This window comes from Taeniopygia guttata, chromosome 35 (assembly GCF_048771995.1).
Source record: "Taeniopygia guttata chromosome 35, bTaeGut7.mat, whole genome shotgun sequence".
Lineage (NCBI taxonomy): Eukaryota > Metazoa > Chordata > Aves > Passeriformes > Estrildidae > Taeniopygia > Taeniopygia guttata.
In genome coordinates, this window is record NC_133060.1 from 4,163,926 (window position 1) to 4,185,468 (window position 21,543).

The 21,543-nt window shown below is 49.4% G+C and overlaps 1 protein-coding gene across 2 annotated transcripts; it reads left to right on the plus strand.

The window, feature by feature from the left end:
• The first annotated feature begins 296 nt into the window (after window positions 1–296).
• LOC115493072 (uncharacterized) lies at window positions 297–13,616 on the plus strand. Of its 2 annotated transcripts, XR_003957974.4 has the most exons (3): window positions 297–2,021; window positions 10,092–12,291; window positions 12,583–13,616. XR_003957974.4 is itself a non-coding variant. In XM_030262434.4 (2 exons), the coding sequence occupies exons 1-2, from the start codon at window positions 1,662–1,664 to the stop codon at window positions 12,123–12,125; spliced, it is 2,394 nt and encodes a 797-aa protein (XP_030118294.4). In that variant the 5' UTR covers window positions 297–1,661; the 3' UTR covers window positions 12,126–13,616. The 2 variants fall into 2 exon arrangements, 1 of the variants encoding a protein (XP_030118294.4); XM_030262434.4 differs by having other exon boundaries at window positions 10,092–13,616.
• Window positions 13,617–21,543: the final 7,927 nt, after the last annotated feature.

Sequence of the window (21,543 nt, forward strand, 5' to 3'; positions counted from 1 at the left end):
GAGGGATTTGGGGGGATTAGAGGGGTCCTGGGGGTTATTGTGGGGTCCAGGGGATGGATCTGGGGGGACTTGGGAGGGCTTGGGTGGGATTTGGGGGAAACTGGGAAGGAATTTGGGGTTTTGGGGGGATTCGGGGCGGTTTTGAGGGATCCTTTGGGGGATTTGGGGGGGATTTGGGGGGTCCCGAGAGGGTCCAGGGGGGAATTTGGAGGAGCTCAGGGGATTTTGGGGGGTCCTTTGAGGGATTTGGTGGTTTTGGGGGGTCCTTTGGGGTATTTTGGGCGGGATTTTGGGGAGAGTTTGGGGGATTTGGGGGTTTCTGGTTCTTTGGAGTTTTGGGATTTGGGGTGGAAAATTTATGGGATTTTGGTCAGGATATCTCAGGATTTTATGGGAACTTTATGGGATTTCAGTCAGGATTAAAGCTTTTGGGTCAGAATTGAGGGATTTAGGCAAAATTTGGGACCAAAAGTTGGGATTTGGGGGGGATTTAATGGGATTTCGGTCAGAATTAAGAAATCTGGACAGATCTAAAGGAATTTGAGGCAAAATTCATGGGGTTTGGGGTGGAATTAATGGGTTTTCAGTCAGAATTTGGGGATTTTAGGGAGAATTAATGGAATTCAGGCCAGGATTAATGGGATTTCGGCCAGGTTTAGTGGAATTTCGGCTAAAATTAAAGGATTTGGTCAAAATTTTGGGGCTTTGGTTCAGAATTTGGGATTTTGGTGGGAGTTGAGGGATTTCGGGAAGGATTAAGAGAATTTGAGCCAGAATTGTGAGATTTGGGTAAAATTTGTGGGATTTTGGTCAGAATTAGGGGATTTGAGGCAGAATTTAGGGCATTTGGGGCAGAATTTAAAAGTCTGAGTGAGAATTTAATGGGGTTTGGGGCAGAATTCAAGGATTTTGGCCAAATTTAGGGAATTAATGGGGTTTTGGACAGAATGAAGGAATTCCAGGGAGAATGAACAGATTTTGCTTGTGATTCAGGGTTTAGGTCAGGACTTTGGTACAGAATTAATGGGGTTCAGGCTGAAATTAATGGGATTTAGACCATAATTAATGGAATTTTGGTTGGAATTGGTGGGATTTTGTGCAGAATTAAGGGAATTTGAGGCAAAATCAGTAGAATTGGAATCACAATTAATGGGATTTGGACTGGAATTAATGGGATTTGAGTCAGAATGAAGGGATTTGGGGGTTGGATTAAGGGATTTGAGTTGAAACTAATGGGATTTTGCTTGGAATTAAGGGATTTGGGCTGGAATTAAGGAATTTTATACAGAATTGGTGGGATTTTGGCCAGATTTCTGTGATTTGGGGTAGAATTAAGGAATTTGTGTTGGAATTAATGAGACTTGAGCCACAATTAAGGGATTTGGTGCAGAATTGGTGGGATTTGGTGCAGAATATCAGGATTTGGGCCAGAATTAAGGAATTTGGGTCAGAAATCATGGAAATTGACCAGAATTAAAGGATTTGGTGCAGAATTAAGGGATTCAGGGTAGAATTAAGGCATTTGTGTTGGAATTAATGAGATTTGAGCCAGAATTAGGGGATTTGATACAAAATCAGTGGGATTTTGGTTGGAATTAATGGGATTTGGGCTGGAATTAATGGGATTTCTGTTGGAATTAATTTGATTTGAGCTGGAATTAATGGGATTTGGGCCAGAATTAAGGGATTTTGTTACAGAACCAACGAGCTTCAAGCCAGAATTTGGGGGGGATCTGGGTCAGAAATCTGGAATTCAGCACAGAGCCCGTGCAATTCACGCCATTCCTCCGCAGTTCCTGACCCCAGACCTCGTCATTCCCCCCCCTCAGACCCTCTCCTCCTCCTCCATCATGCCCCGGTCCTGCTCCCCCCCTCCCCCTCCTTCCTCTTCCTCCTCCTCCTCTTCCTCCTCCTCCTCGCTGCTGCACGTGGAGTTCCCGCAGGTGCCGCCGGCGCTGCTCTCCAACCTGAACCAGCAGCGCCTGGAGGGGAAGCTCTGTGACGTCTCCATCCACGTGCAGGTAAGCTGCGGCTAAAAAGAGAATTGAACTCCACAGCTTTGTAGGAGTTGTAAAGCCGGTGTGTTCATTGCTGCGCTGGGCACACGTGGGGATCCCTCCCTGGCCTGGTTTGAAATCAAAACCAGTGAGAGACTCCAAGTCAGAAATACAATTTATTGGGGAAAGGGAAAAGAAACAAAATACATGCAATAATACAATAGGAAAATCGCTAACAAAGTCAGAATACAACCTGACACCCCTTTGGCCAGTGTGTGCTGGTAGCAGTCTAAATTGGAGTGGCTGCAGTCCTCCTGGAGTAGCAGACGTGGTTCTTTTGGGGCAGTGGTCCTGTAGAAGGGTGTAGTCTTCCTCTGAAAACCCCAGCTGTTCTCCTAGGAAACCTGTGGGAAGGCTGCTTCTCTGTCTAGAAATCCCAGGCTAGATCTAGGTGGGCATGCTTAGCTCCTCCCCCCTGGGTGGAGCATCTCACCATGGGCTGAGTCACATCTGTTAAACAGAAATGGCTCCTGGAGGGAATTATCTCTGAGTCATTAGTTCAATTAATCAAGCTTCACTAAGATAGTGAGCTTCCTTTGCAACTCTCTGAAAAATGAGTGACTAGAAGAGCTGGACTAATTATTTTTATTTCAGAAAATATTGCCACTGTTTTGATAGATTACTTTTTTCCTTTCCTACCTGCTTCACTTGCTCTCCCGTTGGAGGCTCCAATAGAGGGAACAGGTGTGCCTGGCTTGTCTGGCCCCTGCTGCTGAGCCAAATAGCGGCAGCTGTGGTGTTTCACCCCAGAGACACTTTTGGCTAGCTGGATGTTGCAGCGGGTGCATGGAGAGAAGTCCAGGCATGCCGGAGCTCAGGTGGCCGCAGGATGGAATTTCCTCTCATAGAGGGTCTGCTCCTCAGGTTTCCCGCTGCCGGAGAGGCCTTTAAGTTGGTGGTGAAGGAAAGGAGTTGGTTCTGATGGAGAGTTTAATCCAGAGCTTTATTCTGGCCCACAGGACTCTGAATAGACCGCTCCAGAAAAAGTGTTTACACTGACAAGAACGTATTTCTGCCGTCTGAATGACTGTATGTGTGTTACATCTGTTTGCCACAGTTCACAACTGTTCAGCCCCCTTGGGTTTGCTCCTGTGCTCATTGTAGGGAGTGCATGTTGTTGGCAATTGGGGCATGTGGCCACAGTCACTCTGACCTGTTCTTGAGTGATGTGAAACTGACGAACTAGGCCAGGTGCATTTTGGTGGAAAAGCTGGTGGCTGATTTTTGCCTGTTCAAAAACATTTGGGAGAGGGGCCATCTCTGCAGGTGCAGCAAGAGCATCTGCTCTTCTGTTGCCTTCAGTGATAGAACCTGGCAAGCTGGTGTGTGACCTGACGTGCATCACATAAAATGGTTGCTCTCGGTGGGAGACTAACTTTACAAATTTTGAGAGCAATTCAAAAAGTACAATGGTAGGCACTTGCAGTATTGCTTGATCTGCCCTGGATACTTCTCCTGCCATGTAGGCAGAGTCTGTAATCAAACTGAATGGTTCTGAGAACTATTTGAAGGCCCTAACAACTGCAGCCAACTCAGCAACCTGAGGTGAAACTTCCACCTCAGCAATGTCCGTTTCCCACTGCTGAGTTTGAGGATCCTTCCAAGTCATAACGGACTTGTGGGATCTCTCGGACGCGTCTGTAAAGATGGTCAGAGCCTTTTTTAAAAGTCTCCTACTTTAAATGCTTCCCAATTTCAGGGTGAATTGAACTTCTTGTTCGAAAATTTTATGGGCAGGCCGATGGATAGAAATTTGTCCTGAGCAGGAATCCAGAGCAAACTGCAACACTTCATTTTCCTGAAGCAAATGTTCAAACATTGCCTTAGTAGTTTGCCCCAATTTTAACCTGATTGGAATGTGAATGTACTCAAAGTCACATCCTGCCAGCTCCCTCATCCTGGTCCTATCTTTCTGGATCAGTTCTGCTACCAGCTCTTGGGGCTTTGTCATTCTCTTGGCCTTTGGTGATTGAAGAAAACCCACTCTATGATCAAGAGAGGGTCCCTCTGGTTCTGGCCCTTTTTAGGTGTTTCTTTTGCCTTAGGTGTTTGTTTCTGCTCCCACTGGAAAATGATTCCATGGAGGTGTGGCAACTTACCTGAGATGACAAATTTGAATGGCAGGTCAGACCGACATTGGTTGACCTGTCTTGTGGACATTGCTGTCTGAACTTTTTCTAGAGCTTTCTGTGCCTCTGGGGTAATAGCCCTAGGAGAACTCGGGTCATCTCCCCCTCTCAATAAATTGAAAAGAGGGGCAAAGTCTTTGTTAGTCAGACCTAGCCAGGGCCTTATGCAATTTAAAGACCCACACAACTTGTGGACATCTGCAAGGGTCTCAATCCTCGTTTTGATTTCTAATTTTTTTAAGGAACAATGGTCCTCTTTCCAATTTCTAAGCCCAAGTACTTCCAAGGTGGCTTATTTTTAATTTTCTTTTCCTGGAGCTCGAACTCTGCAACAATCAATGCATCAATTATTAGGTCAAGCACACGGGTGAGTAAATCATCACTGGGGGCACACACAAGGATATCATCTATATAATGATAGCTGATGGCCTTTTCTGCGGCTGCACGCACTGGGGAGAGTAAGGAAGAGACATACCACTGTCAGATCGATGGTGAGGCTTTCAGTCCTTGAGGAAGAACTTTCCAGTGGTACCTCTTCCTCGGGGCTCCCCTGTTTATAGTGGGGACCAAGAATGCGAAACGCGGTGCTTTGTCAGGGTGTAGGGGAATTTGGAAAAAAACAATCTTTTATATCAATGATAGCCAAATTCCAATTTTGGGGGAGCATCGCTGGGGATAGCATACCAGGTTGGAGAGAGCCTATATCTTCAATGACATTATTAATTTGTTGGAGGTCATGGAGGAGCCACCATCTTTTTGTCTGCCTTCTGGATGACAAACACTGGAGAGTTCCACAGAGACCTGATCTCCATGATGTGGCCCTTTTACAACTGCTCTTCCACTAGCTCCTCAAGCACCTTCAGTGTTTGTTTACTAAACACCCACTGTTCTACCCAGACTGGTGTATCTGTCTTCCAATTCAATTTTTGAGTAGGCCGCTTCTTAGTGACTGCTGCCCAAAAATCCTGTGGAGAGTCTGGAATGTCAATTGTGACTCCTCATTGGGCCATTAGGTCTCCCCAGCAAGGGCTCTGGATAATCTAACACAAACAGACGTAGATTTGCCAATTGTCCATTTGGCCCCTCGATTTGGATGATGCTCCTAGATTGTCTTGCCAATTGCATGCCCCCTATACCTCAAATGTGACCAGCCACATTTTGCAAAGGCCAGTGCGCTGGCCAGTCCTGTGCTGGGATCACTGTGCAGTCCACGCCTGTGTCTATGAGCATCTCAATGCATTTTGACTCCCCACCCCCTCTACCATTACACCAGATTTTGGGTTTATCCTTCCCAATAGCTTGGACGTGGCGACTGTGGGCCCTTGTCTTTCAGTGCCTTCAGATAGACTCGGCACCAGGATAGCTTGTGCTACGATTTATCCTTTGGGAAGAAATGGGTGGGTGGAAACAGTGCAGCCAGAGAACAAATTGCTCAGGATCTGATGTTATCATTCCTGGAGCAATTTCAATCTCTTGTGGTGTGTGTTTGGTGTCCCCAATGACTTTGTACTTACAGCGAATTTGGTGCCAAGTACCCTGCTGTTGTGGGTTCACGGAGACAAAATGCCAGTCAGTATCTTTCAAGTGGAGTGGTTCTGTCAGCTGCAACCTGAAAGGCTCATTGATAGAAGCTGTGGTTAGAATCGGTTTGCCTAAGTCATAGCAAAGGTTATTTGGTGTCACATCCAGTGGTGGACCAGCAGAAGTGGTCTTTGAAGCATCTGCTTCACTTAGAGAAATTGGGGTGTTACTGCGCGCTTGGTCTTTTTCACTTCCCTCATTCCCTTGGCCTGCTCTTTTTGTGTCTGTGCACCTGGCAGGCTGGCGCTCCCCATTTAGTTTTTTTGTTGTTGATGATGACCCCCTCGGAGCCCTTGTAGTTCTCCACCCCTGGGTTAACCCAGTACCCAAGGTTCTTAAAAAGCAGGCATGGCTTTGTGGGGTCAACCATTGCTGATCTTCACTGCAGACCAGTGTACCGCTGTGCTGATGGAATGAGTGCTGGGCTAGCAACAGTGACTGTCTGTGTGGTTTTGGCAGCAGCACTGGTCCAGTGTCCTGAGCCACACTCATCAGAAGCACTTTCCTGTTACAAACTAGAAGCATATCTTTTAGTATGGGGGTGGGATTCTAAAGGTAAGCTTAAAATTGCAGCTTGACACTGTTCATTCACGTTTGCAAATGCCATTTCTTCTAGAACCTCTTCCCTTGCATTCTCTTAACTTGAATTTCAATAGCTCTAGTTAACCTTTCCACGAATTTCTAAAAAGGCTTTGATGGTAGCTGTTTGATCTTACTGTATGGCTCAAGAGGGCCATCAGGTTGAAGGGTGAAGAATGCTTTTTCAGCTGCCTCTTTGACTCTCTCAAGGACTACCACAGGGATTACTGCAGCTTGGACTGGGGCCAAAGACCATTGGCCTTCAATGGAGAGATGCCCAATGGTAACTGGCATGCAATTGGCATGCTTTGCTGTGTTTGGATCAGCATGCAAGTCTGAGAGAGCCTCTTTCATCAGTTGTTTCCATGCACTTCTCATAGTTTGAATTCTGTAGAGGTCATGAGGCACAAAAAAAAGCTGTTTTAAATCATGTGGGACTAGTACAGTCCTACCCAGTTTGGCCTTTAAAAGGTAGCAGAAGTAGGGGCTCTGCGGTCCATACTGTTGGTGTGTTTTGCAGATCTCTTTTATTATTTGCTGTGCAAAAGCTTTCCAATTAGCAGCTGTGGCTCCTCCCCCTTGCTCTGCATGCTGATATGTGACAGGGATGAGTGAAAATTGGGACCCTGTATTGGGTCTGCGGTTCCCTGCTCCTTATCTTTTGAATTGGAAGCATTGGGATCACTGGTGCGGCTACAGGGACAAGCAATGGGCGTGCCCCCACCGTAGGAACAGGGAGCAGGGACAGGGGGTTGGCAGGGGGCAGGGATGCTTGGGGACATCAGATGCCCCCTGGGGGGGTAGGGGGGCGGAGCTGAGGGAGTGGCAGGTAAGGTGAGGGGAGGGAAGGTCTTATGAAGATGGGGGGTGAGGGGAAAAAAAGGATTCTTGGGATGCTGAGGGGAATCATGGGAAGGAGACCAGGTAGGGCACAGTGCCACTTGGTATCCTCCATTTTGTTGGCACTCTGGGGACTGGGAGCCATTTTGGTGGTCACTGCTCTCCGAAAAACTAACACGTGCTCAGGGTTTCTGAGCTGGGGAGACAGGAGATCGGGGAGAATTCCATGCAGTCTGGTCAGGACTTTGTGGACAGTGGGACTCAGGCACTTTAAGATGCTCAGGTAGCTGGTTTCCCTGGGTGTGAGCAGAGTCTGCTCTCCTTAAGATACCGAGTTTTGGGGTAGAGGGTTCAGGACTGGGGTGGGGAGAAAAAGGAAGAGCAGAGGTACATTCCTTGTTATTTGGCTTTTCCTTCACTTCCCTTTGTTTAAGTAAAGCTGATCTAACCTGCAAACTCCAAAACACAAATTTAGCTGAAGACGTGTCCCCAGACCTTCCCAAGGTTATCAATTTGTGACCCACCGTGTCCCAAAAGTGCGTATTGTGGACTCATTCAGGAGAAACTTGTGGGAAGAGTAGAAAAAGCCACTGTATAAACTGTTTCAATTTTCCCTTGGAAAATGATACATTTCCACTAACTAAAAATCCTATAATCTGATAATATACTTCTTTCTGTGTCATGCTTAGCTTTGCCCCCATTTTAGATGTTAAATGCACAGTACAACCTCACGCCGACCAAGAACAAAACCGAATTCACTACCAATTTCCAAAACCCGCAGTTGAGAAGCGAAAGCACCTAGATTTCAGCCCTGCAGAGCAGCAGCAGCCTGTGCTGCTTTTAAAACTGCTGCTGGCAGCGGCAGGGACTCCTCCACACCACACGGCTGAGCCACGGATCAGCACCGCGGTTCTCTCCCGCTGCCCGCACCCTCCCACCACTCTCGGGAGCCGCTGCCCGCCGCACCAAGGGGGCAGGCAGAAGCCTGCCACAGGGAGATAAATGGGTTTGGGAATTCTCAGAGTTGTGCATGTCCTTTGAAGGGGGGAGTGTGGCATTCACATATCCTCTGAACAGAGTGAGACTTGTCTTTCTCAGTATTTCTCCTGAGAGAAGCTATGAGAGAAGCAGAGAAAAGAGAATCAAAAGAATTCTTATCTCACTTGCTGCCGCTTGTTGTTGTGCCCATGTAGAATGCAGTCTGGAGATTGTTTACCCAAGGTGATTGCTGGATTGGATTCTGGTGATTGTTGTTTGGATTCATGGACCAATTGGATCCACAGCTGTGTTGGGAGTCTTGGCAGAGAATCATGGGTTTTTCTAGTTAGTGAGTGATAGTTCTTGTTAGTAAATATAGTGCAATATAGCTATAGTATAATATAGTATAAGAAAGTAATTTATTAGCCTTCTGATATCATGGAGTTCTGTGCACTATTCTTCCCAGATGTTGGGCATTGTAGCGCCGATATCCCCTTTGTTTATGCATATGTAGAGAGTTTCATGCATATTCATTTTACTGGTTTCACAAGTTGCAATGAGTTTTTAGCAGTTTTTATTAGTTTTTTTCAGTCCTTGCCCTTTGTGCAGAGAGCTCTCAGTCAGCCTCAGCCTTTGCCCCTCACAAAGGGTTCCCCGCTTTTCTTGGGAGTTTGAATTTTTGAAGTCCTTCTCTCCATTTATCTTGGGAGTTTGAATTTTCAAATTCATTCTCAGTTTGAGTTTTTCAATTCCTTCTCTCAGCTTATCTTGGGAGTTTGAATTTTTTAATTCCTTCTCAGTTTGAATTTTTGAATTCCTTCTCAGTTCGAATCATTGAATTCCTTCTCTCTGCTTATCTTGGGAGTTTGAATTTTTTAATTCCTTCTCTCCATTTATCTTGGGAGTTCAAATTCCTGAATTCCTTCTCTCTGCTTACCTTGTGAGTTTGAATTTTCAAATTCCTTCTCTCTGCTTATCTTGGGAGTTTGAATTTTTTAATTTCTTCTCAGTTTGAGTTTTTGAACCTTCTCTCTGCTTATCTTGGCAGTTTGAATTTTTGAATTCCTCCTCTTGGCCGAGGCGATTCTGCCAGCACAAGTTTTTGATTTTTCTCGCGAGAACGGGGAGCCTTGATGAGCCTTAACGAGCACAGATGAGCTCGTCACAGGCTCAGAACTCCTCACCTGAATATGGAATGGATTTTGTAGGAGGACGGTGGTTAGGACGGAGACGAGAGATCTCTGAAGCCAGGGCTTGGAACTTGGGTTTATTGCAAAGGGGCAATAAACTTTTATATATAGGCCCTGTTTGTATTGGCAGGGGCCCTGTTTGGGGCTGCCAGCCACAGGTCCGAGCAGGGCGAAAGAGAGACCCGAAAGAGAGAGACGTTTCCATTACAATACCATAAATCTTCTTCTGTGCTGAATATTTTAATTTTCACTAACCAATCCAGTACAAGATACAAATCCCCCAAAGAGAGAGAAGTTCCTGTTACAATACCATAAATCTTCTCTTCTGAATATTCTAATTTTCTCTAACCAATCCAGTACAAGACACAAATCCTATAGCATTTGCATATAGCCTATAGAAATCATGACATTACCATACCATGTTACATTTTAAACCCTAAAAACTTCTCTTTGGACCCCCTCTGCCAAGCCAGTAGGGTCTGCTCTGACCCTTGGAGCTGTCTGCAAGCAGAGGGTATTGTTTCATCAAAAGGGGATTACCTTCAGCCGGCCATGCCCTTGTTTTCCAGTTGTTCAGTAACTAAGATTTGGCATCTCAAAGCTTGCTTTCGTTTCCATCTCAGTTATCATTTCCATATTCTCAGAATCCTTTGCCAGGCAATCGCATTGATGAGATTCCCTGTTTCACCTTCCCCAGCAGGATTCCTGTCCCGCTCAATTCCCGCTCTGTCCCGCAGGGCCGCGAGTTCCGCGCGCACCGCGCCGTGCTGGCCGCGTCCTCGCCCTTCTTCCACGATCAGCTGTTCCTGAAGAACCTGGACTCCATCGAGCTGCCCGGCGTCATGGACCCCGCGGCCTTCGCGCTGGTGCTGGGCTGCGCCTACACCGGGCGCCTGTCCATGGCCCGCGGGGACCTGCTCAGCTTCCTGACGGTGGGCAGCGTGCTGCAGATGTGGCACATCGTGGACAAGTGCACCGAGCTGCTGCGGGAGAGCCACGCTGCCGAGCCGCCCGCTTCCTCCTTGTCCTCATCATCCTCGTCGTCTTCATCATCCTCCTCCTCCTCCTCACGGCTGCTCTCCAGCCGTGCCAGCGACAGCCAATCCCCCAGCAGCACCAATGCACTGCTCCCGGCGCCGCTGCCTGAGCTCCCGGCAGGGAAAGCGGGCAGCGAGGAGGAGGAGGAGGAGGAGGGCAGCGAGGAAGGGGCCCGGGCTCTGCCCCGAAAACCGTGGGTTTTGGTCAAGCGCCAGTGGCTGCAGGAGGACCTGGTGCTCACCTGCGAGGAGGATGAGGAACCCATGGTGGGGGAGTGCCGGGAAAATCTGGGAATTCCCAATGAGAATGAGGGCGGGGAGGGTGGGAAAGGGAGCACGGGAGAGGAGGGGGTGCCCGGCCAGGAAAATCTGGGAATGGGACCCAGGAATAACCGGGAAAATCCGGGAATGGGATCTGGGAATAGCCCGGGAAAATCAGGAATGGGGCCTGGGAGGGGCTGTGAAAATTCAGGAATAGGACCTGGGAATGCCCAGGAAAATCTGGGAATGGGATCCAGGAGGGGTTGGGAAAATCCAGGAATGGGGCCTGGGAATAGCCGGGAAAATTTGGGAATGGGATCCAGGAGAGGCCGAGGTGCCTGGGGCAGTGAGGAAATCCATGGAATTCCACATGGAAATGAGGGAATTCTATATGAAAATGAGGGAATTTCACATGGAAATGAGGGAATTTTGCACGGAAGTGAGGGAATTTCTCACCAAAATGAGGGAATTTTGCATGGGTCTGGCGGGATTTCACGCAGAAGCGAAGGAACTGGGGGAATGTCACACGAAAACAAGGGAATCCTGCAGAGAACTGGGCGGATCCCGCACAGAACTGAGGGAACTGTGCACAGAACTGACACAATTTTGCATGAAAATGAGAAAATTTTGACCGGAATCGGAATTTCGCACGAAAATGGAATGTTGAACGGAACAACTGGAATTTCACAAGAGAACGAGGGAATTTTGCACAGGACTGGCAGAATTTTGCATGAAAATGAGGGAATTTTAACTGGAATCGGTGGAATTTTGCATGAAAATTCAGGAATTTTGACCAGAACCAGCAGAATTCGGGATGGAACCGAGGGAATTTTGATTCAAACTGGTGGAATCGCACATGAAAATGAGGGAGTTTTAACCGGAATCAGAGGAATTTCACACAAAACCTCGGAAATGTTGCCCAGAACTGCTGGAATTTCACATGAAAATTTGGGGATTTCGACCAGAACCAGCAGGATTCTGCATGAAAACTTTGGGATTTCAACCAGAACCAGCAGGATTCCGGATGGAACCGAGGGGATTTTGACCAGAACCGGCAAAATTTCACATGAAAATTCTGGAATTTCACCCAGACCCGCCCGGATGGTGAATCCCGGAGCCGCCCGCAGAGCGCCCCGCCCAGTGGGGGCGGGTCCTGGCCCCTCGCAGCCCTCACCTGCCGCCAAGGTGAGCTCGTGCGGCTCGGCCAAGGTGTTCGTGTGCCACTGTGGGAAGGCGTTCTCGCACCGCAGCATGCGCGAGCGGCACGTGAACATGCACCTGGACCTGCGACCCTTCACCTGTGCGCAGTGCCGCAAGCGCTTCAAGATGAAACATCACCTGACAGAGCACATGAAAACCCACACTGGGCTGCGGCCCTACACCTGCAATACCTGTGAACGCACCTTCATGTGGAGGGACAGCTTCGTCAGGCACCGGGGCACCTGTGCAGGGACAGCTGGCACACCTGAGTGACACCTGAGTGACACCTGAGTGACACCTGGCACACCTGGCACACCTGGGCACAGGTGTGTCACACCTGAGTGATACCTGACACACCTGAGTGATACCTGAGTGACACCTGGCACATCTGGGCACAGGGGATGTCACACCTGGGGAGAGATGTCACACCTGGGCACAGGTAATGTCACATGTGAGTTACACCTGGTGGGGTTGGTGACATATACCTAGTGGGGTGGGCAGGTGAGGGTGGAGGGGACAGCTGGGCATGACGGTGACATTACACCCAGGTGAGCCTGCATCCAGGTCACATCTAGATGATGTCACACTGGTGGAGGTCATGTCACACCTGGGTAGGAGGGGGGTGTGGACAGGTGATGTCATAGCTAGGTGAGCTGGTGATGTCACACTGAGGTAGAGGTGACATCATAACCAGGTGACACCACACCTGAATGGAGAGGTGATGTTGCAGCTGGATAACTGGGTCCCAGCCACACCTGGGCACTTGGAACCCTCACACCTGGATCTGCTTATACCTGTATCCCTCACACATGGAGCCCCCACACCTGGATCCCTCACACCTGGATCTCTTACCCCTGAGTCCCAGCCTGCCCAGATGTTGGGGTTCCTGCAAACCTGGATCAGCAGTTCTCAGCACACCTGGGCACCTGCACCCTGCCCAGACACACCTGGATCTCCCCTGGACACCTGGACCTCCTCAAAACGAACCTGGAACCCCTCAAAGACCTCTGTATCCCCTCAGAAGACCTGGGTCCTTCCCAGGACACCTGGATCGCCCCAAAAAGCACCTGGAACCTCCCCAAGGGCCCTTGGATCCCTCCAGGACACCTGGATCCCCCTGAAAGTGCCTGGATCCATGGAGGAACACCTGGAACTGCCCCCAGGACACTTGAGACCCCTCCCAGGAACACCTGGATGCCTCCTGAGCACAGTGGGAGCCCTTAGGAACACCTGGATTCCCCAAAAAAACACCTGGGACACCCCTAAAACCACCTGGAAATGCCTCAGGGACACCTGGATGTCCCGTAGGACACCTGAACCTCCCTCAAGGACACCTGGATCTCCCCAAAAAACACCTGGACCCACCCAAAACCCACTTGGATCCCTCCAAAAACACCTGGACCCACCCAAAACCCACTTGGATCCCTCCAAAAACACCTGGACCCACCCAAAAACCCACCTGGACCCACCCAGGAACACCTTGAACTGCCCCCAGGAACACCTGCCCTCCCCCAACTCACCTGAACTCCCCAAACCCCACCTGGAATCCCTAAAAACCTACCTGGATCCACCTAGGAACACATGGACCCACCCAAACTCACTCGAAGCCCCCAAAAATCCACCTGGGACCTCCAAAATCCCACCTGGCCCCTCCCCCGTGACAGCACAGGTGTGGCCGTGCCCCCCTCACCCCCCCCGGTTTTTATTTTTGGGTCGATTTGTGGCAATTTTTGGTTTCCATTGATAAAAATCCAACTGGGGGCATTGCCAAGTCTCATTTGGGGTGAGGCTTTGGGATGGGGCGGGGCCAGAACGCGGAGCTGGGAATTGGGAGGGGTGGGGTCTGAGGGGGTGGGGCGCTCGCTGGGCGTGTCCATCAGCAAGGGACAGGGCTAGAAACATGAGGCGGGGCCTAAAAGGGGGCGTGGTCAACATCTGGGGGCTCATCCTGCCCCCTCCTCCCCCCAAATTCCCTGGGACCCCACCCTCACCACCCCTCCCCCACCCATAGGACCCTCCCTGAAACCTCCACAGCCGCTCCCCCTGAGTTGTTCTCACCTGGGAACCCCCAAATCATTGGCAATTCTCACGTGGGACCCCCAAACCTCAGCTGGGACCACCCAAATCTCACCTGGGACCATCCAAACCTCAGCTGTGACCCTCCAAAATTTCCTCAGGACTCCCCAAAACCAGTCAAAGGTGGGGCAGGCTTGGGCGGTGATGTCACCTCACCCTGTCTCGATCCAGCCGCGCCATTCTCAGGCGTGCCCCCAACGCACACGCGAGTGTATTTGCCTCCCGGAGTGTACCTGGCGTGTACCCAGAGTGTCCCCAGCCACCATGGAGCCCCACGAGGTGTGACAATCCCGAAGCGGGGGGGCCGGGAGGGGATGGTGATGTGGCAGGAGAGGATGGGTGTGATGGGAAGTGGGGAGGTGACTGAGGGGCGGAGGGGACCGAGGGTGGCAGAGGGGACGAGGGGGTGACACAGGGGCAGAGGGGAGAGCAGATCCCTCCACGGAGGGGACAAAGGGGGACCCCACGAGGGTACAGAGGCCACCACAGGAGGCCACAAGTGCCACGAGGTCCCTGCCACCTCCTCTGTCCCCTCCCTAGCTACTGGAGGTGCTGGTGGCTGCAGCGGCCACCCTGGGTGAGGTGGTGGCAGCCGCTACTGTGCAGAACAGGGGCATGCTGCTGGATGGGTCCCCAAAGTGCCTGCACGCGTCCCTGAAGACGTACATCAATCACCTTGGTGTGACCCTGAATCAGTGTTGGGTCACCTCCTGGGACCACTTTGATGTCACCTCCCTGGGCTACCTTGATGACATTTCCCTGGGCCAATTCTTTGTCCTACTGGGCAACTGTGGTGCCGCCCTCTGGCACCACCCCAGGGCTGCACCCCTGGGCCAGGCCGTGGCCAGCCTTGAGGCTAACCTGGAGGCCACCTGGGCCGATGTCACAGTCGTGGCCAGCACCTGGCAGGAGTGGGTGGACAGGCTCTTGGAGAGCTGGTCCTGGCTGGTCGAGGAGGCCACTGAGCTCTGCAGCAACGGGGAGGACACAGCCATCAGGAGGGAACCACAGGCAGAGCCGCCCCTGGGGCCGCTGGAGTGCTTGGTGGCCACATGTGACAGAGCCATCGCATTCCCCCAGGAGCTGCAGTGCCGGCTCAGGGACATAGAATTAGCTCTGCCATCCCCTGATTTCCGCGTGGCCTTGGCAGCCAGGGTGGCTGAGGCTGAGCGGCTGTGGGTTGTCAGCGCCAGCCTGGCAGCGCGTCACCTGGGGAAGATACTTGGGCAAATCAGAATAATCTTGGACAGTTTCCTTTGCAGCCCTGATGGTCCTGCTGCCCGTATGGTGGCCAAGTGGTGCCAAAAAGCCATCGAGGACATCCCGATGCTGCTGCAAGAACACTGATGTCACTGCCGTGATGTCATCAGGGCAGCAATATTGCTAGCATCACTTTTCCCTTCTCCCCTCCCCGCTTGGGTTTTGATACAAATTTGGGGAATTTTCTGTGAATTTTCATTAAAATTGGTCCAAATCCTGATGGGAATTCCTGGGGTGATGTCACCAGGGACACTCTGAGGACACTCAGGGACACTCAGGGCCATTGTTGTGGGTTGGGGGGATGATGAGGCAGCTTTCCTGCACTGTGGGTGCAGCAGACCGTTTCTTGAGCCTCCTCAAGAACCATCAGGTCCCTTTCCCTCCATGGGCAGTTTCACCTCAAATGCCCAATTTCCCTGCACTACTGACAGATTGGGCCTCGTTTGTTCAATTGCCCTTTCCCCTTTTAGGGTCCCTCCCCCAGGGAGCTCTGTTCCCATTATGCTCCCCCTACTCCTGCTTGCCTTGCCCTGACAGGGGCTCACTTCCCTCTGGGGGTGGGTCCTTGCACGTCTGGTTCCCCTCGGCAATAGCGGCTGCCATTCTTTTCCCTTTCCCCGTGGCTTTCTCCTCGTCCCTCCATACACTGACCTTCTGGGCTTCTTTTAACAGGTCATTCAACCCCTTATCCTGGCATTCCCTTTTGAGCTTCTCTTTATATCCAGCCCAGCATGAGTGACAAAGTTTATCTTCAATAAAGCTTGTCCAGCTTTTGTATCAGTCTGCACCTGAGTATTGTCTCGTATTTCTTTTTAACCTCTCCAGCCATTCAGGTGGAGTCTCATCCTTCTTTTGTTGTTCAGCAAATGCCTTGTGGGTGTTCTGAGTTGTTGGAGCAGCCTCCCTAATGCCCCTGACAATTAATGCTCTATAATCTTCCATGTTCTGCCTTCCCCTGGGGTTAAGGTGATCCCAATTAGGGCATTGCAAGGGCATTTTCTTCTCCCCAGCGGCCCATGGGGTGCGTGTTCCCTCTCCCAAATGCACATCCCTGCTGCTCAGATCATTTGTCTTTCCTTGGCTGATTATTACAGATTGCACTTTGTCCCAGGTATAAACACTGGGTCCCAAAAATTGGTCTACTTGTTCTGCTAACCTGATAGGATCTTCTAGCAGAACTTTTAATTCCTTTTAAAATGCTCTCACTTAAGTGGAATTAAGTGGGACAGTCACAAACCTGATTCCCCGTGTGCCCCTCCCAATGGCACTTCCCAGAGGGGGTTAGTGCCACTGCTTGGATCTCATTTTTCCATTCCTCTCACTGGATGCTCTGCTCCAGGTATTCTGGCTGGGTCCATCAGGGGGTGCAGGGGGTGCAGGGGCTGCCTGCAGATACGGTGGGGGCAGATACTCTAAGGGGTCCCAGGTTTCATTTCTTTTAATTTAAATACGTTGGTCTCCCCCAGGGAAGCCTCGCCCTTCCAAGTGGCAGCAGAGTCACTTTTTTCCTGACTGACTGGTTCTTTGGCATTCACATGAATATTCAAAGTTGGCATACCCACCCCTCAAAGGAACTCATTTTGGCCAGATCAATGATGAATGATCAGATCTTATCTCCTGATTAGTCTATTTTCTCATATAATAATGTATCGTTTTGATTTAATTTTTATTTCTTGCATCAGGGTTATGTTCCCCCTGTACCAATTTTATTCCCAGGAGGCTATCTGGAAGTGTACCCATCAATGTTTCCCTGTTCTCCTTTTCCCTTGGGGTTTTCTCCTTGTTTGCTTTGAGTGCCATTTTCTCACCTTATCCAGGCATCAGCACAGTCCACACACCTTTTTTTTTTTCCTTCTTTCTTAACTTCCAAGCAATTCTGTCTCTCCTCCTTTCATACGTATTTTCCCAGTCCTTCTGGGGCCTTGTTCAGGCTTGGGGACCTAAATGCTGTTTTCCCACACACTATTTCCTTCAGAAATTTTACAAAAATTAATGCCAGATTCCTGGCTCTCAGTTCGACTTTTTCATAGTCCTTGCACCAGGCACTGTTTTGTGTGGGTGTGCAATGCCACCTCTCGTGGCAGATCTTACACCATACCCAAGGTTCACATCTGAGTACATAACTTAAATACAAAACTACACTCATACAGACAACACAAACATTTATTTTAAAATTTATTCAGCTAGACAACAAACACTTTGCTTTTCCCTGCCCACCTCGGTCACCTGAAAAGCGGAAGTGCAGATCGAAGCTCCTTGTTTGTTTTGTGCTGAAGTACATCTCATTCACTCATCAGTTACACCCACCAATCACGCAAGACACGGGACATAAACTTTCACTTCCCACTCTCCTCGTTTCCCATTCACACTTTCACACAACACTGAGGTGTAGCAATGGGGAACAAAGAGACACGGACCCCCTTCTGCATCCGAAGGAGATCACTTTATTGTAGAAATCACTCCTTGTTTATACCTTTAATCTCAACCTGACACAACCAGACCTCAACAGGAGAAGGGCACTGATTGGCTGGCTCAGCTGCAGTGCTGCTGTCCCCATGTCCTATCACCCAGTTAGGTTCCAGTTCATGTGCTGTTGGGAAGGATAGATAAATATGATTGTCTAGCAGAAGAACCACAATGGTACAGCCAGGACGAATATAACGCCCCCTACTGGCTGGACAATACCCTCACCTACAGAGGGGTCCAAAAGTCAAATGGATTGTTCCATCTCACCCCCCAGAATGTATGGTTCACCCCAAACCTGTAACCCTCCCCTGAAACATCAGGTGTCTGTGACCCCATTGGCCCAGGTCCTGTTCCAGCCCACCTTGGAGCCCCCTTGATAAGGGGCCCCCGAAGGGCCAGACGCCCTCTTGGATCTTCCCCTCCCCTCTTGGAACTTCCTCCTCCTGGATTCCCCCTCCTTGAGTCCCTGCTCCCCCCTTTGTCTCTCCCCTCCCCCATCACCTCAGGCCCGGCCACGTGCTGTGTCTGGCAGCTCGAGGCAAGGCCTCTCTCCATCCCAAATAAATCTTATCCTCCAAGAGCATTCAGCAGAGATCTCTCGTCTGTATCCACCCAAACCGTCCCGAAACTCACAAACGTCTTTACAATGTGCTGTCCACATGTTCATCCCCATAACTGCCTCTCACCCCCACAGCTGACCTCCAACACATCAGCCTGCAGCCGTGCCTTCCCCACAGGGCCTTCTGTGGGCATAAGCCTTAACAACTTTGGGAAATATCACCCCATATTCCACATCTCCCCCTTCTTGTTTTTAGGCAAAGAAAACCTAAGAAAAACCTGAACAACTCTTAAAACATTAATAACAGTGACAACAATAATAACTTCGACAGCATTTTAGAAACAGTAACATATGCCTATAACGTAGCATCTGTATGCACATGGGATCAGATCAGTGGGACAAAAGGATGCACACACCGCTATGGAACCTGCTGCGCATGGAGTCACTGTGAAGACACAGGCATAACCCCTTTCCCACATCAGGAAGTCCAGGGGTCCTTTCCATTGTCCAGTCAGTAATCCTTCACCAGCAATGGAGGTCTTAGATGAGCCTTTGTGTTGTAGGAATACTGTCTAACACATGCAGTCTGTCTCATCTCATCTGGATTTAAAAAACTGAGGACATTTAGCTAGTCTGTTGTGAGGGCACTCCAACTCCACCTCTTTTGTTTTTCAAGCGTGGGTTTTAGTGTCCTATCGGCATACTTGACAATAGTTGACCCTGTGAGAGAGCGAGGAATGCCCATATTGTGAGTCACACTCCATTGCTGCAAGAAGTTATGAACTCACTCTGAGGTGTAGGCAGATCCATGGTTCGATTTGATAGTGTCAGGAAGGCCCAAAGTGGCAAAACAGGTGAGCCAGTGCTGGATAGCATCATGGGCCTTCTCTCTGGTGTGAGCAGTCACCATTAGAAAATGAGAATACGTATCAATGGAAATGTGAACATATTTTAAGTAACCAAACCCTGGGATATGGGTGACATCAGTTTGACAAATGGAGTTAGTAGTAAAACCTTGGGGGTTAGTGCCTTCTGCTAAAGGAGCAGGAGCCACACCATGACAGGAGGGACAAAAGACCAGGATAGCACGTGCTTGTGAGGAAGTTATTTGAAATTGTCTGTGAAGAGAAGAAGCATTCTGGTGGAAAAGTTGTGAGATAACTTGGCCCATGCAGAAATATTTGGTACCGCACCTGTCATCACAGTGATATCTGCATAGTTGTTACCTTCTGAAATAGATCCAGGTAAACCTGTGTGGGAGCAAACACGTAAGACATAAAAATCATGCAGTCAGCTGTTCTTTAAAGTCCACAATGTTCTTATCTCTGTAAACAAAAGGTGATTATTAACATGTTTTATATAGGAAAATTCTAAACGGAATACAACAGATGAGGAATCAGTTATGATGTTTAGTGGTTCCTGTGAAAATCACTGAAAGGCACACTGGATAGCAGCCATTTCTAAAATCTGATGGGGCATCCTTTAACATTAATACCCTTTTATGCCACTAGACAGAGTCACCTCCATGCCAAATCACTGCAGCTTTGTTGGTTTTGCTGGATGCATCTGTAAAAACACTTGGTCTGTTCACAGGGGTCATGCTGCAGTGATGCTTTGCATACAGGGAGAGGTTACCCATCTCTGTCCATAAACTATGTGAGGGTGTCGTGATTTGACACAGGAAAAAGAATTTTCTCAGAAGGAAGAAGTCAATCCAGTCAGGGTTCAGGGTTGGATATTGACACTTGTAGTGACCAATTGAAGGTGGACACGTGTCTGAGAACACAGAGGGGTTAAAAGCAGAATTCCCAGGATAATCCACTCTCTTTGGTTCCAGTCAGGGTGCAGCGCAGGACTCTCCCCTGCCCGGCCTGTGTCTGGTGGGGGAGGGGAGCCATGCGGCCCAGCTTGAGGTAGGCCGAAGGGTGGTGGGACTGGAACCAGGCTTACCCTCTGCAGATGGAAGGGTGGAGAAATCTGGGATGTCTGTGTTCCCCCCTGCCCCCTCCCCGCCCCAGAGTCTCTCTCTCTCTCTCTCTCTCTCTCTCTCTCTCTGGACAGAGGTGGTTTTTCAGCAGTATGCCGCGGGGAAGGAGGAGAGCGTAGGGACCACAAGGTGCCCAGCTGTAGGAGCCAGAGATCCGGAGAGAGAGCCATCCAGGGAGTCGGGTATTTTAACCCTTCCTTGAGAAATGAAAGCTTTGTGAAATTTTACTCCTCCTCAGTTTGAAAGAGAGGAAGAGAGACAGCCTGGGACCTGAGATGTTAGGGAAAGAAGATTGGGGGGGAAGATGGGGAAGATGATGGAGTGGCTTTTGGCTGGACTTTTTCTTGTTAGCAATAGACTGAACAGATTTTCGCCTCCAAGAGAGACTGTATTTTAGGAGGATGTCAGTGAGCCAAAAGACCTGCTTCAGCAGCTGAGAAAAGACAAAAGATCTCTGTTCCTCAGACCCTCGGCCCCAGGGGAGGAAGAAAATGGGGGGGACTGTGGTCCCAAAAATTGAAAAACTGAACTGTTGTTTTTTCCCCTCTTGGCAGAGCACCCTTGAAAGGAAAAATCCTAAAAGCAGTCTGTCCATGCACGCATTGGTGGTGAGAGCACTGTGCATGAGCATGGAAAAGAGAGTGTTACCATGGCAAACTTTTCTCCGGGCGGTGCCATGTGTGACATGGAGACACAAGAGGTGGCACTGTGTTTCTTATGGGGGTCTATGGCACAGGAGAGACTCCTCTCTCCCTCGATGGACTGAGTATTGATTATCTGAAGGGTGGGAACCTAACTGGGGGGTCCAAGTTGTGTCTCACTGTGGTTTGTTGAAATGGTAGGGAGGGGGGAGGAGGAATGTTTTGGAAGGTTTTCATTTTGGAGTTAGTGAGTGTTTTACTTTCTTTTTTCTTTTATAGTAGTAGTAGTTTAATCAAGTTCTTTTCTTTGTTATTAAGCTTGGGCCTGCTCTGCTCTGTTTCCTGATCGCATTTCACAGCATTCAATTGAGAGGTTGCATTTTCATGGGGGTGCTGGCATTGTGATAATGTCAAACTGTGACAGAGGGATAATGGATAGATAACTGTCCAGAAACATCTGCATGCCCAGTTTGGAATTTAGTGTCTTCTGATGGTAACCATGCCAAATTGTCTTCACTTCTATGTATGTTGATGGTATGCAGATCCTAGCTGTTGAGAGTTTGCAATTGCTCTCTACCTTTCTTAACTAAATAAGAGAATATGTAATTAACAGTCCACACAGGTTTTGTTGCTATGTGAGGTAACCAGAACAGCAGAAGGCTGAAATTTGCTTACAGTTATGGCAAGGTACAGAGATCTATC